The sequence below is a fragment of the Galleria mellonella genome, unplaced genomic scaffold (assembly GCF_026898425.1).
Source record: "Galleria mellonella isolate WM207_F2 unplaced genomic scaffold, CSIRO_AGI_GalMel_v1 utg40, whole genome shotgun sequence".
Taxonomy (NCBI): Eukaryota; Metazoa; Arthropoda; class Insecta; order Lepidoptera; family Pyralidae; genus Galleria; species Galleria mellonella.
In genome coordinates, this window is record NW_026442094.1 from 1,601,582 (window position 1) to 1,616,054 (window position 14,473).

A 14,473-nucleotide genomic window follows, 5' to 3' on the forward strand; every position below is an offset into this window, starting at 1 on the left:
ACTGGTGCTCCGCAAGCGTATACCGTTACCGCAGGTTACCATACCATTTTCACCCATAAAAAAAAACTCATATTGTATATTTATTGTGTTCAATAAATAAATAAGTAAGTAAAATAACTCATTATTATAGAGATTCTAAATTCAATTGTAATTTTATTGTGAGTGTTGTATGTTACTTACATCTTAATCAGTTTAAAACAGGTTTAGATTACTCCTTTTACAATTAGTAAGTTTTTCTCTCATCCAATATTAATTTTGTTACGATTGAAATACATAGTTATTATTTCTATAAAGAACAGCTATAATAATCTCTTAAATTGTTAGATAATGAGTTGAACTTGGCATTCAAGCAGCTTCTGACTATGTCAGTGTTACGTGATCTCACTGTGACCTCATAAACTTGATTTCAATATGACTACGTCAAATGAAAGTGAATAGTTTGATATCTACTTTCGCTTTTAAATAAAAATCATTGATTTCTTATGTATGTGTGTGTTAATATAAAAGGAAAAAAGGAGGGAAAATAAAAAAAAAATAAGATCTTCGCTGATATATGTTATGGCTGTATTTATTGTTTATGTCTTTTAGGTATTTTTTGTATCCTTATTAAATTCACCAGAGGGAGACTTTGTACAAAAGTATATTGCTTGGTTACCTCTGTCCTATTCGTGTTTCAACCGTGAAGCAGTTGTGTTTGCATGGCTGTGTTTCGGTTTGAAAGGTGTGGGATATGGCGTGAATTTACTGAGTACAGAGAAATAACACCTGAGCCTCAGGAATGGCAACGCATGGGGGGTATCATGGGTGAAACAGTATACTCTGTTACGTCCATGGCACTCCTCATGTCTATAGGCGACGGTTACCACTTTCCATCGGGTGGACCGTCAGCTGGTTTGCCATTCTAAGTTGTATAAAAAAAAATTAAAATAAAAAATATCATATTTGGTGATATTTTTGATAATTATGATTTATAATTAGTTATTTAATATACTTATATATAGACTAGAATAAATCTAGGACATTTTGATGTGACTCATAAATGTAACATATTTCAGTCAAACCTGTTCAGAGTAAACATCTTAACGTCCAAAAATAAATGAATAAAAACCTTCACATTTACTTATTTGTAGAGAGTACAATAAATTTAAACAGATTTATCAGGCTGACTATGATAAATCGATGAAGCCTGCCAATACCTTATCCAATTATATAAGTAGATACAATAATATACATATTATTATGTTCGATTAAAATTCTTAAAATTCACATAAAGAAATAAGTATAAAGACGATAAAAATAATTCAAACCAACTTTTCTTTATTAGTCCTTGAAAACGCCTAAGAGATTTCAATGAATATTAAACAATATCTATTTATCTCTGGTTAAATGCATTCAGTACATTTCGTAAAACTATTCGAATTAAAGATTATGTAGCTACAAACAGAAAATGAAGATACAAATTGTATTGGTATCATCCACCATATCTCTTTCGGCAATAGTTTTATCGCTCCCAATAGATGAAACATTTATTATGGCAATGTAATTTCCGGAACAACTTTGCGGATAATATCCTTCGAATAAATAACGTATAGAGGTATTATAATTGAGCGCTTGCTTGTTTCGCAGAGTTAAAGGTTTCTATTACACTTTGACATGGTGTCTATCTACTTGAAAAAGATGAATAATTTTATCTATTCCGAATTATTTTAAAAGATGAATAATTTTATTCGTGTTTAACCGTGAAGCAGTTGTGTTTATGGCTGTGTTTCTGGGATATGGCGTGAATTTTTGAGTCCTATGGCAACGCATGGGGAGTATCATGGGCGAAACAGTATACTCCGTTATGTCCATAGTACTGCTCATGTCTATAGGCGACGGTTACCACTTTCCATCAGGTGGGCCGTCAGCTTGTTTGCCATTCTAACTTGTATAAAAAAAATGCTATTTTTGTATTGTATTGCATCAGTCATCAACTGTTCACTGCTGAACATAGACTCTCCCATAAAGGAGATATTACCAGTAATTGCCACGCTTGGCAGACAGGTTGGCAACCGCAGTTTGGCTATCGGTGATGTTTAAAGAGGCACGCTGCTGCCTATCTCTCGACCATAAGCTCCCTAAGTCGCTCTTAAGGCACCCACGGAAAAGGTAGGGGTGTCCTATTCTATGTCGGGACCTTAGCTCATAAAAATTCGCTGTCTTCTATCTTTTTTCAATTATTCATAAAAACCAGTTACTTTAATTTAAAAACTAAATTACTGAACCGATTTTGATAAAAATTTGTAGGTGACCAACCTGTAAGTATATCCCTTTAGATAAAAAAAAATCTATGTCGGTTTACAACTAACGGAGTTATGGAGTAACGAACTTTAAAAACTACTACCAAAATTACAACCTGCTTATTTTTGAAGTCATATAATAAAAAGAGGGTCATAAGACATTGCAAATAGTACTTTTTTTTCTTAAGAAAAATACGATCACATTCAAAATGATATTATGTCATAAAATTTGGTCTATAAAAATATTGTAACTCATAATTTAAGGCATTTAAGCGTAAATTATTAAAAAATAAAAGGTCAAACTAGTGTTTATGTGTTTTAATAGACGTTTCAGCAATACGCCAGATCCAATACAAATGTAGGATAAATTGTAACTTCTACTCTATTTTCTGATGGTAAGCCACTTTGAATATTAGTTAAAGGACTGGCGAGTTCGTGACGAAATCTAGGGCACAAAAGTGAAAGGGCGTCTTTGTACATTATCCGTTTGGTCGTAAACCGTTTTAAGTCACTGCCCAAGTAGACAAACGATAGTTTATTGACTAATCTATTTATCGAAGAGTAACGATTGTATAACGTGGAACTAATTAGGTATCTTTAGACTAATATTAACTAGTTGCTTAACATCTACTTTATCATATAGTAAATATATCTATATATTTTAATATGGAATGAGATTTATTTCTTAAAATATAACTGTAGTTGCATAAGTTACAGTACTAATATAAATATTATAATTTTAAACGGGTACAGTAAAGTTAGCAAATTACAATTACTTCACAAAAACTACACTTATATTTTAATGACTAGGTATTACATAGGTGTTATACGTCATTAATTTTAATATATATAATAATAAAATACTAAAATAATCAACATTAGTATCTACCTATATGAAAATGAATTGAAGTAATGTTTATTTCGCAAAAACCTAACTGTAGTTTCATAAGTTACAGTACTAATATTAATATTATAATTTTAAATGGGTACAGTAATTATGGTTTTAGAACTGAGCTCTTAAATTTGTTAATATAATAACCTGTGTTAAATTAATATTGTAAAAATATACAGTGTGTCCAGTAATGAATGGATAACCTTGAAACGTCTTATAGTTCAACTTATGGTCGTTCTAAAAAAATTACAAAACAAAAAATATCATGAGTAGTACCTTTGTTATCTTTATTTTAAAGAAAAGACAGCCTGTATATCGAATGATTGACATAAGTTTCAAATTTAAACGTTTCAGTATATGTATTGATAGATACAGTGACATGAAATAATATGTAACCAAGGTATTAACGTACTTTTTTATATAAATGTATGTTTATTTTTTTTTATTGAAATTGTACCAAAAACTATATATTTACAAAAGTACGTTTCAATTAAATATATTTTAAAGTAATTACAACAGAAATGTACACGGGTGTAAATTTTATTGATGACAAAAAAAAAAATTAAATTCGTTGACGAATCAAAAAGTCGAGTAACAAATTCATAAAAAATACACACGAATTGAGAAATTGTTCGTCTAGAAGTCGCAAAATAAGTTGCCAATATTCGATCCGTGATAACAACAATCTAAATTGCAAAGTATGTTATAGGAGACCATGCTAATGTATTCCCTTTGTAGTTACATTGCAAAGCAAGGCTAATAGCATTTACTGGACGTTCCATGAACTTTAGATGTCGTGTGACCTATGCCTTTTTGTACTGAACGGAAATTGAATATATTAGTTCTTGGTAATAGAAGCAATTTTATCAGGTAGATGTTATTTGTTTAATTAGTGGATGTACATGGTAGTTTTGCAACAAATTATTATAAAAAAAAATAATGTTCTCGTCCAGAGTAAATAAGACATACAAGACGAAGATTATGAGAAGTTGTAATAATAATATATATAAAATTGAAATAAAATGTATAACAACTGTTATAATTGAAAAGTTTTATGTAAAACTATGGGGGGTAATATTTGCCTGGGTCGATACATAACAATTATTAATTGTGGATTGTTACGAAAGATTTTGCCTAATACATGAGAAAGAAGAACAAAGTTGCGAGTAAAATTCATTAACTTATATCCGTTACTTTATCCTTGTGACCGGAATATGTTGATTAATTAGCGTAAAAGTTAGAAATTAGTTCTTCAATGTCTAATAAAATATTTGTATACCATATTGCATAATGACTGTATACTAGTTCAGAAGTCACAAATAATATTATCTGTTAGTTTGTACACAATATCAAACATGTCTTTTTATGATGTATAATAAAATATTTGTATATATATCAATAAAGTTTTAACATACGTATTTTAAATGTGAAAAAAATATGGACACCTATGAGAAATGTTTAATCATAAAATTAACATTTTTTTATTTATATTTAGATGGTATTAAAATATATATATTAATAATCCTATTTTCAATGTTAAACTATAGTTTTACATTTAAAATAGGATTATTAAATGCACATGCATGACTCTATTTCGAAGCTTAGCCCTTGGTCGTATTGTGATGTTAAATAGCCTAAAATTTTTCTCAAGCTATAAGCTATCAAAAGCATAAAAAAAATTTCAAATACAACTGGTAATTCCTGAGATTAGCGCGTTCAATCATACAAACTTTTTCGCTTTTTATATTAGTATATATAAGCCTAACTCTGGTTGCCAACCTACCTGCCGATCATGGCAACTATTGGCAAAACCTTCCTTATAGATTACGTCTGTTTTCAGCAATGGTCAATTAACGGCTGATATCATAATTATATAAATAATGTTAAATAAAATTCTAAATTGCATTTAAATCAAATAAGACATTACCTGTTTCCTGGGCACTCGGTATAGGGCCCCTGGCACATATTCCTGCTGGGTTTGCCTTTTATCCTTATTATCTGCTACTTCTGCAGGCGCCGCTTCCTTCTTCTTTTCAACCTCTGTTGCGTAAGCGCACAAGGCGATAGCTGGAACAAATAAACACACATTAAGCATACAAATCGATTCTTTAGATATTTTCTGATATGAAAATAATTTCTAATACATAATTCTAATTAAAAATCATATTATTAGTTTATTATTTTCAATACAACTATTACTTGTACTAAGTGCATTATTTTATATTTTCTTTTTCTTCTTTATAAGGAGTTCTTGTTATAATAGTTCTTTGGTGATTACTACGCAGAATAGATAGATAAAAATATATTATTTTAAATAATATTTACATTTATTATTAGCGTTACTGTAACTTTAATTAGAAGGTACTCTAGCCTTTAATTAGAAATAAAGTTACATAAATCAGGTTTCGTCAAAATGTTATATAGAAAATATTTGAAAAATTAAAATATTCATATCTTGATTTCCGTGTGAGTCAGATTTCGTGACATGTCATTTAGGAAAAGATGTACTTAGTATGTTTTCTAAAATGACGGTAAATGCAAAATTAAAATTTTCTTTCTAATATAGCAGAATATGGTAATCGGCACTACCCAACATTAGTGACTTTCCTTCTTCCCTTGACCATTTTATTTTCTGTTCTTATTCTTAGAATTTTATGGATAATATACGACATAATCTACCCGTGTATAAAATTTTATTCAAATTTATTTAGTTTTTTCTTAAGTTTCTTATTTACAACATAAGATTTTACATTTACAAATTTTACAAAATTTTGAAATTTACAATATAAAGATCAGAAATATTGTAAAGATGTTTATGTGTTTGTATGTTCGTTTTAAACTGATAAACAAATTTGAATGCAATTGATACCTATATAGATGAAGCATATTTTCGCATTCAAAGATATGGGATAACATTGTACATAATAATATAATAATACAGTAGTAATAATGTTCAAATTCTACACCATTGGAAAAAAGCAAAATTTCTACGGCCATAATTTGCAGGAAATTACTGTTACATAATTATGTTTACATTACGTATATTATATAATTTTATGCTATAAATAACCACAAACTTCGTCATAGATGTAATAGTAATATTATTTTGATGGAGATACGCGCGTATAACGATCATTAACACCAATTCGCTTTTATCTTGTGTCATATTCCATTAATCAATATTAGAAGAAGCATCTGACGCATTATTTGTAATAATTTAGACAGATTCTTGGGTAAACTAATTATATTGTTACTATATTTAGTTACCAATATTAAGTTTGTTTATTACTAAATATGGATAAAGTTTTAATAGATTGAGCTTCAATCATATATAACTAAATGGAATGTTAATTATAGAATAAGTTATCAATTTATTTAAGAGTCAGACAGACGTAACGGGAAAATTGATATACCTTTGCAACCATTTAGAAATATCAATACAATAAAACAATGTTCACTGCACGTTTTTTTTTTTTTTATATTATATATAACTAAGTTGCAAACTATTGCTATAAATATAATGAAGCTGATGCCTCGCATAACAGGAAGGTAATAGTCGTCTATACACAGTATTCTCTGTGACGTCTTTGAACTTACTCTTCAAGGTTTGTTCTACAAAACTAAGGTATTATATCTTCATACTTTGTAATTTTACAGCGATATCACACCGTTCAAATCGAAAAACAACCATGCAAGAACAGCTGTATCACGGCGAAACAGAGGGTCGCTTACTCTCTGATATGTACAGCTATTTATAGCATGCCTTTGTCTAGAATATCGATAGGTATAATAAAAGACCCGTATATTTTATAAAATATTTTTCTAAGTTTAATGAACTGATTGCTTAGACTTAATATAAATATTTTTTTTTTATAAAGACGCGAGCATGTGTCCAGTTCGGAAAATTATTGGCCGACGCGTCGCCTTTTAAATGTTTCATATCGAAGTATATGAAAGTTCGAAAGTCCAAAAATTGATAATTTGGTAATTACAATTAAATTAAATTGATTTTTATATGATAAGTGATTCGCTATAAGTTTAAAGTAATTGTAAAAAGTGTTTGATATTATTTTTAAAATGGCATTATTTTTTGGGCAGTTTGTAGTCTAAAATGGCGCCTTACGAATGCTTTGCGAGTTATTGAGACCTATAAACATAGCGATAAATAAAGATATAGATAAGTAAGTGCTATAAATATATCTTTATAAAAATATATTTTTAATGAGTGAATATGAAATAGTGACCTGCATTATTGGTATATTTTGGCTGGGTAGGTACCAATGAGGTATGATAGGTGAAATCCAAATACACTAAAAACATTTGTTACTTGAGTAAACACACGAGAATCTCTTCGTATCTAAATTCGAATCGAATTCGATTCGAATTCGTAATCTATTAAGTTGTTAACTAAATACTTGAAATTGTAGACGCCGTAATATTTTAACCAATCATGGAATAAACATTCGTATTGACACAAAAATAAAGTTATATTTCACAACTGCATTCATGTAATATATTATGACTACTATTATGTATGTGTAGGTAGTGGATATAATACGTTCTTCATTTTTTTTATATAAAATTTATTTAATGGTTTTGTAGATAAAAAAAAAACAACTTGATCGTAACAAAATTAGTATGAAACCAATATGATAGTAAAAATCTCCTTTGTATAAATATCTAAGTCAATGTAGATAATACGTTTACAAAAAAAAACAGTCGCGCTGAGATTTTTTCTTTTAACAGTTAAACAAAAGCAGTATACCAATATAACACAATAAGCATAATGCCCGCGAGAACGCTGAGGTCACGTGGGCTTAACAGCTTAGTATAATCTGTCGTGTGTTTGGTGTTGCCATCTTTTCATAACATATACGAACACTTTTTTATAGCTATAACCAAATATAACAGTCATAAACTAAAAAGGAGGATTCTACATTCATTTGTTTTTATAATATTGTTAACAATAAACTTTAGGCAATTCAGTGACCTTCAAATGGCCTGTGAGCTGTAGACAGAAGCAAAATATTTTGCAGACCATCGTCCTTTCACAACCAAGGCTATTAGTATCTCAGTAATCAGTACCGTTTGCATAAAAGTGTAAAATTATGCAAGCAATATTGAAAATTATAGAGGATTTTTAAGTAAAAATAAAAAATATACACGCTCACGACGACAATTTTATGTAGAGTAGTCAGAAGCTTTTTAAAAATTTATTGTTGGTATATAAATAAGACAAGATTTGTCTACTTATTTTAAATACAGAGCAGGGCAAGTTTACCACCACTGTCATCTTTCAAAGAAAATTTTATATAACGTATAAGCAGAAATTCATCGATATTTTATTATATATTTTTTTATTGCACTTGTAAATTACATATATAAAACATAAATATCGTGAGTAAGGATATTACTCTGAAAGAGTTCTCTTTCAGCCAACCCTCTACAATGATAAAGACATTGTTAGTATATTCATATTTTTTTATATTATTATTGATGTTTTTATTTTATACATGACCACAGATCGTTAATAAATATTTTTAATTAAATGTGGAAGTTGGTAAAGATGTTTGCTTGTCTGGATATTTGAAACAGGAATAGACGCGGACAAAACTACTACAAAAATTAGTAAAAAATATTTTAAAATTGGAAAGTGTAACTGTTGAATTTCTTGCGGGTTCTTTTTAGCAGATAACGTTCCAAACACAGCAGTAGAATATTAAAAAACAAATTAATTGAAAAGAGCTTCTAAACAAATCTCATTGAAAAACAATATACATATCTCTAATTTATTCTGTTTGTTTCTAGATTTTACTTATTTTTTGTGCAATATTTTTCAAAACACTTTTGGGGCTGTGGCCCCTTAACACAGGCATATTTAACAATTTAAGAGCCCAGTTCTAAAACCATAACTACTGTACTCATTTAAAATTATAATATTAATATTAGTACTGTAATTTATGAAACTACAGTTATATTTTTACGAAATAAATCTTATTTAATTTCATTTCCATATAGGTAGGTAGATTATTTTAGTCTTTTATTATAATATATATATTAAAATTAATGACATATAATAACTATGTAATACCTAGTCATTAAAATATAAGTACAGTTTTTGTGAAGTAATCTTAATTTGCTAACGTTACTCTCGTTGACACGGCCTAGTTCCCACAGTTGAACAACATTAAGGCACGCTCGGTGCATACTAAACCAGTAAATAAACAATTGTGGTACATGATTACTCCTTCTGTGCATTTTTTCGACAATGAATTTTAGTTTATAGTTAGAATTAGTTATTACACATTGCATTGTAGATAATTAAGATTGTTCCCACAAAAAAAACTTCAATTGTGACAAAAGCAGTTATTTTAATTTAAAAACTAAACTACTGAACCGATTTTGACAAAATCTTTATAAAACCAATTCGTAAGTATATTCATTTAAATAAAAATTTGTTTTTTTATTTATTTTAGACTGACGGAGTCATAATGTAGTATAGTAAACATAAAAAATGAGAACCTCTTTCTTTTAGAAGTCGGCTGAAAAATACTAAAGTAGGTAAATAAAAAGAATTAAAGTAGATACTTTTTTTTAATAAATAATAATTAAAAAATTTAATATACGATCGATTCTATATTAGACAGATTCGACTTGGAATAATATTCCACAGAAATTAAGTAATATTTTTAGGTCAAAAACAGGACAATGACAAGATCTAAATTAGGACAGCACCATGATCATCATATCAGCCTTTAAATAGCGGGGGGGGGGGGTCCAGTAGTTGTCACGCTTGGTAAGCGAATTGGCAACTGCAGTAAGGTTTTGGAGATGTTTTAAGGAAGACGCTGCTGCTTGTCTCTCGTCCTCCCTTAGTCGACTCTTATGACACACACGAGAAAGAAAAGGGTGACCTATTCTATACCGAGACCACATGGCGATAGGACAGCATAATGAATACCAATTGATTACCGTTTCGTTTTTAACTCAAAAATTATGTTATTATTTAATGTTATGCAACCATTGTTCTTGTAACTCTGTATAATAAATCTTTATACTTTAACCTTGATTTTATACCAAAATAAATTTTGAAAAGTTAAATTTTTAGTCTAGGCAATGAACTAAATGATAGAGTCATTAATAATAGCATAATGTCAGAATTGATTAATAAATTTAGTTTAGAATGTAACAATAAATTGAGAAATAACTATAACTGGTCAGTAATCAAAGGGACATAAAATACTGTACTGTATAATATATAATAATAATATATTGTAAGATTTTATCTGCAAGTATTTACTTAAACACTATATTTTAATCGAAACTTCGTCCACGTGATCCTATATAGTATCTGTATATAAAATTTCATAATGATTGTTTAAACCGTTAAGATGTCAAGAGAACAAACAAACAATCAAAATTTAAATTCATTTATAATATTAGTGAGAATAAAATGTAGAATACAAGTTTTATTTGCAGCCATACAAACGGGGCATATAATAAAATACATATAATATATTAAAATTGTGATTAGACGATGTTTATATATAGGAGATATTTAAGAAATATATATATATATATATATATATATATATATATATATATATATATATATAGATGTATTAAGATTTTTTAAGGGTCGATAACACTCGCGTGACATCCCTAGTGTTACAAGCGTCTAAAGGCTACAGTAACCTCGTTTACCATCAGATGGTCCATATGCTTATGCTAGTAGTATAAAAAAAAATTAAAGTGGTTTTTGAAGTTATGTTCCTGAAGATCTAAGTGAAAAACTATTGTGTGTTATTGATTACGTACTTAATACGACATCTAGAAATAATTAATTATTTTTGACATCCAAGTGTACGAAGCTACAGTAAAAGCGAAATACGATAACATCAAAAAATTGATCTTCTCAAATATTTTTAGAGATTTTAAAAACAAAAAGGTTCTGAATTCACTCGTAATTTTTTGTGACTACCTTTACGCAATATGTTCGCGAATTCCAAACCGATTTTTAATAATTCTTTATGCAATCGATTTTGTAATTTTGTTATGATTGAAATTGCTATTTTTTCGTGTAACAAAATAAAATTAATAAGTGTTACATTTTACTAATATGATAAAATTATACTTGATACGACACGACGAACTTATGAACATTATAATAGAAGGTAAGATATAATACATCAGGCAGATCAAGGAGGAGTTGGTGTCGTGTCGTAAAGAGAAGTCAAAACAATAATTTTAATTTTGTCTGTCTATCTATCTGTCTGTATGTCTGTCTGTGCCTTTGTTCCGGCATCACATAAAAACTATCGCACCAAATTGGATGCAGTTTTCGTGATGGTGTAACTTAAAATCTGGCATATATTTTGTGTTGAAACGCCATCTGTAAGTACTCGTACGAAGTAGCAAGATAGAAATCAATTCAATATAAAATCAAGATGAACGGGAATCAGATTGAATCAATGATTTAATATCAGCTACGTCCGCGAATCAAAGTAGAATGTTCCGATTTACTTTATTTTTTTTTTAGTTAGATTTTAATTAGCTATGGTAAAAAATTGCCTTTATTCTTCTTTGTCTTATTTTTTTTGCACCACATCTATGACAAATAAGCATACGGCCAATGGTAAAGAGTTACCATGTCTATGGACGCTTGCAATACCAAGCGTATCACGTACACATTGCCGACTCGTAAGTTATCTTAATACGCAATTTTTTAAGAAATCCATACTCTAGTCTCTAGAGAAAACTGCATGTAAGGCAAATTTCATGAAGATTGATTGGATCTGTTTTGCTAAAAGTTAACATATAAATTTACTTTCAAAGTTATAATATTCATAAGGATTTCCTTATTAATACTATAGATGTGAGAGTGGGTTTGTTCATTAACGAAATTCGTTAAGTAATGACAAAAATTTATACTTCATATTGCATAAAAATGTAACATACGATGTAATTCCTCTGACCTTTCATTCGAATGAAAGATTACGAATTAAAGGGAATATACTATATAACCTATAATCTTAACTATTTTTAAACAGTTTGGTCCACAAGATATTATTTGTTTAATTTTCTTTTTGTATGAATCAAATTCGGTCAAATTGTTCATTTATTGTGCCTTTATTACTGGATTTTTACAGTGTAACTTTCTGATGCTTGTGACAGTTGTTTTGTCTCAAATAAATATCACTGGTAACGCTATCAGTATAAACACTGCATGTTTTTTTCTTTCAAGAATTTTAATTAATTTTTTTAGTTATTAGTAATATTTTTTAAAGAAAAAAAATTTTTGCGTCCCAATAGGGACGCAAAAATTTTATTAATAAATACTAACACTAGTTTTAAGGAATGTATTACGTTAATAAGTATACTGTATAATCGACATACTTATAGTATTTTTACACAATTATTTATTTTCACCGCTTATTTCCCGTAAAGCTATCGTCAAAACTCGCAAGTAAAAACCACTAGATCGTGCGGAGTGCGACATCGCTCTAAGATTCGAAAGTGATTGCGTGCGATGCAGCGTTCCATCTATTAGTAAAAGTAAACTTCCTAATCGCCCATATTGTATCTCATACAATGGACAATTATTCACTTCGAAGCGGTCACGCGAGCGCGGACTCATCTGGAACACTGTGTCAGTGTTTCGGAAGGTCAAGATTACGCACAATCTCTCAGACGTTTGGTATAGCTGCAATACTGTTTTTTTTTTTTTTTAATTAATCTTTTTATTTTATCTAATTAAAGTAAAGATGTTCCATATTAAGGTTGATACATAATTATGAGTATTGACATAAGAGAGTGCCGTGTAGTTCCGGAATAGAATATGCCACCCCTACCTTTTCTGTGGGTGTCGTAAGAAATGACTAAATCTTTTAAAAATATTACCTAAACTTAATTGCGGTTGCCAACCTGCCTTCCAAGCATTGTATTTATTAACAAAAATCCCCAGAAATCTTTTTTTTTTTATTTATTTTTTTTATACAACTTAGAATGACAAACAAGCTGACGGCCTACCTGATGGAAAGTGGTAACCGTCGCCTATAGACATAGCATAACAGAGTATACTATTTCGCCTATGATACCCCATGCGTTGCCATTCCTGAGGACTCAGATGTTATTCCTCTGTACCCGGTAAATTCACGCCATATTCAATAGTAAAAATGTATGTAAAAAGAATTATCAAAATCGATTTAGAATTGGTAAAGACGTCGTCTAACATATGTTCGTACAAAAACACAACTGAACTAAGAAATTTCTAATTTTTGAAATAATTTATAAATGGGCCATGTGCTGTCTGATCGAAGGATCAAAAATTTCAAGAACCAACCCATATACATGAGAAAAGTTATGAATGGGCATAAAACAAGAGATTAATGTAAAGTTTTGAGGCCTTTGTTCGATCTGTTTACTCCGTAAAGACATGGCGTAAAAATAAACATTTAGTGTATGCGTAAGTATCTATAATAGTAGATAATTGCTCAATTATGGATTTTACAGTTGGTACATACATGGAGTGCAAATTTATTTTTAATAAAATTACTAGTTCTATTATTAATACAGTCATACAATTAATTAAATATAATATCACAATGTCTTTATATACATTACACAATAAAAAAAAGAAATGATATACCAGAGTCGTTTGCTTGGGCACCTCTATCTCATTTGTGTTTTTACCGTAAAGCAGTTGTGTTTGCATGGCTGTGTTTCGGTTTGAAGGGTGAGATATGACAGTGAATTTACAGGGTACAGAGGAATAATACTTTAGTCCTCGGGAATGGCAACATATAGGGGTATCATGGGCGAAACAGTATACTCTGTTATGTCCTTGGTACTGCTCATGTCTATAGGCGACAGTTACCACTTTCCATCAGGTGGGCTGTCAGCTTGTTTATCATTGTAAGTTACATAAAAAATATATATAATATTAATATCAAAATTTGACCTGTCTCTTGTCTCGTGGAAATACCACATACAGTCATTTATTGTTTGTTATTTTTTGAAACTATCTGTCATATATCTAAATATCTATTTCCCTTTATATTAGAGATATTCAGCTGATATTTAAATTTTAACGTCTCTCTCGAATACAATTAACTAAGATAGGGTTTGGTTTGTTTATTTGTGGTTACAACGTTCGTGTATTATCCACGACATGGGTTGAAATGGGCTAGCAATGACCTAAATTCTAACCCTACCCATGTTTGATATCTGGGACCCTTAGAATTTGTTTTAAAACATCACCTTTTAACTAAATTTGTTTTAAATATTTAAGAATTATTTTGTA

The 14,473-nt window shown here is 29.3% G+C and overlaps 1 protein-coding gene across 2 annotated transcripts in view; it reads right to left on the reverse strand.

Annotated features, from left to right (window-relative positions):
- LOC113514027 (uncharacterized) overlaps positions 1–14,473 on the reverse strand; it is a 60,492-nt gene that overhangs the window by 9,992 nt on the left and 36,027 nt on the right. The window contains exon 2 of one of the 2 annotated variants that reach the window (XM_052898099.1): positions 5,099–5,238. In XM_052898099.1, coding sequence (XP_052754059.1) covers positions 5,099–5,238 — 140 coding nt within the window. Of the gene's footprint in view, positions 1–5,098; positions 5,267–14,473 lie in introns of those variants that run through there. The other variant, XM_052898098.1, reaches the window with a different exon arrangement.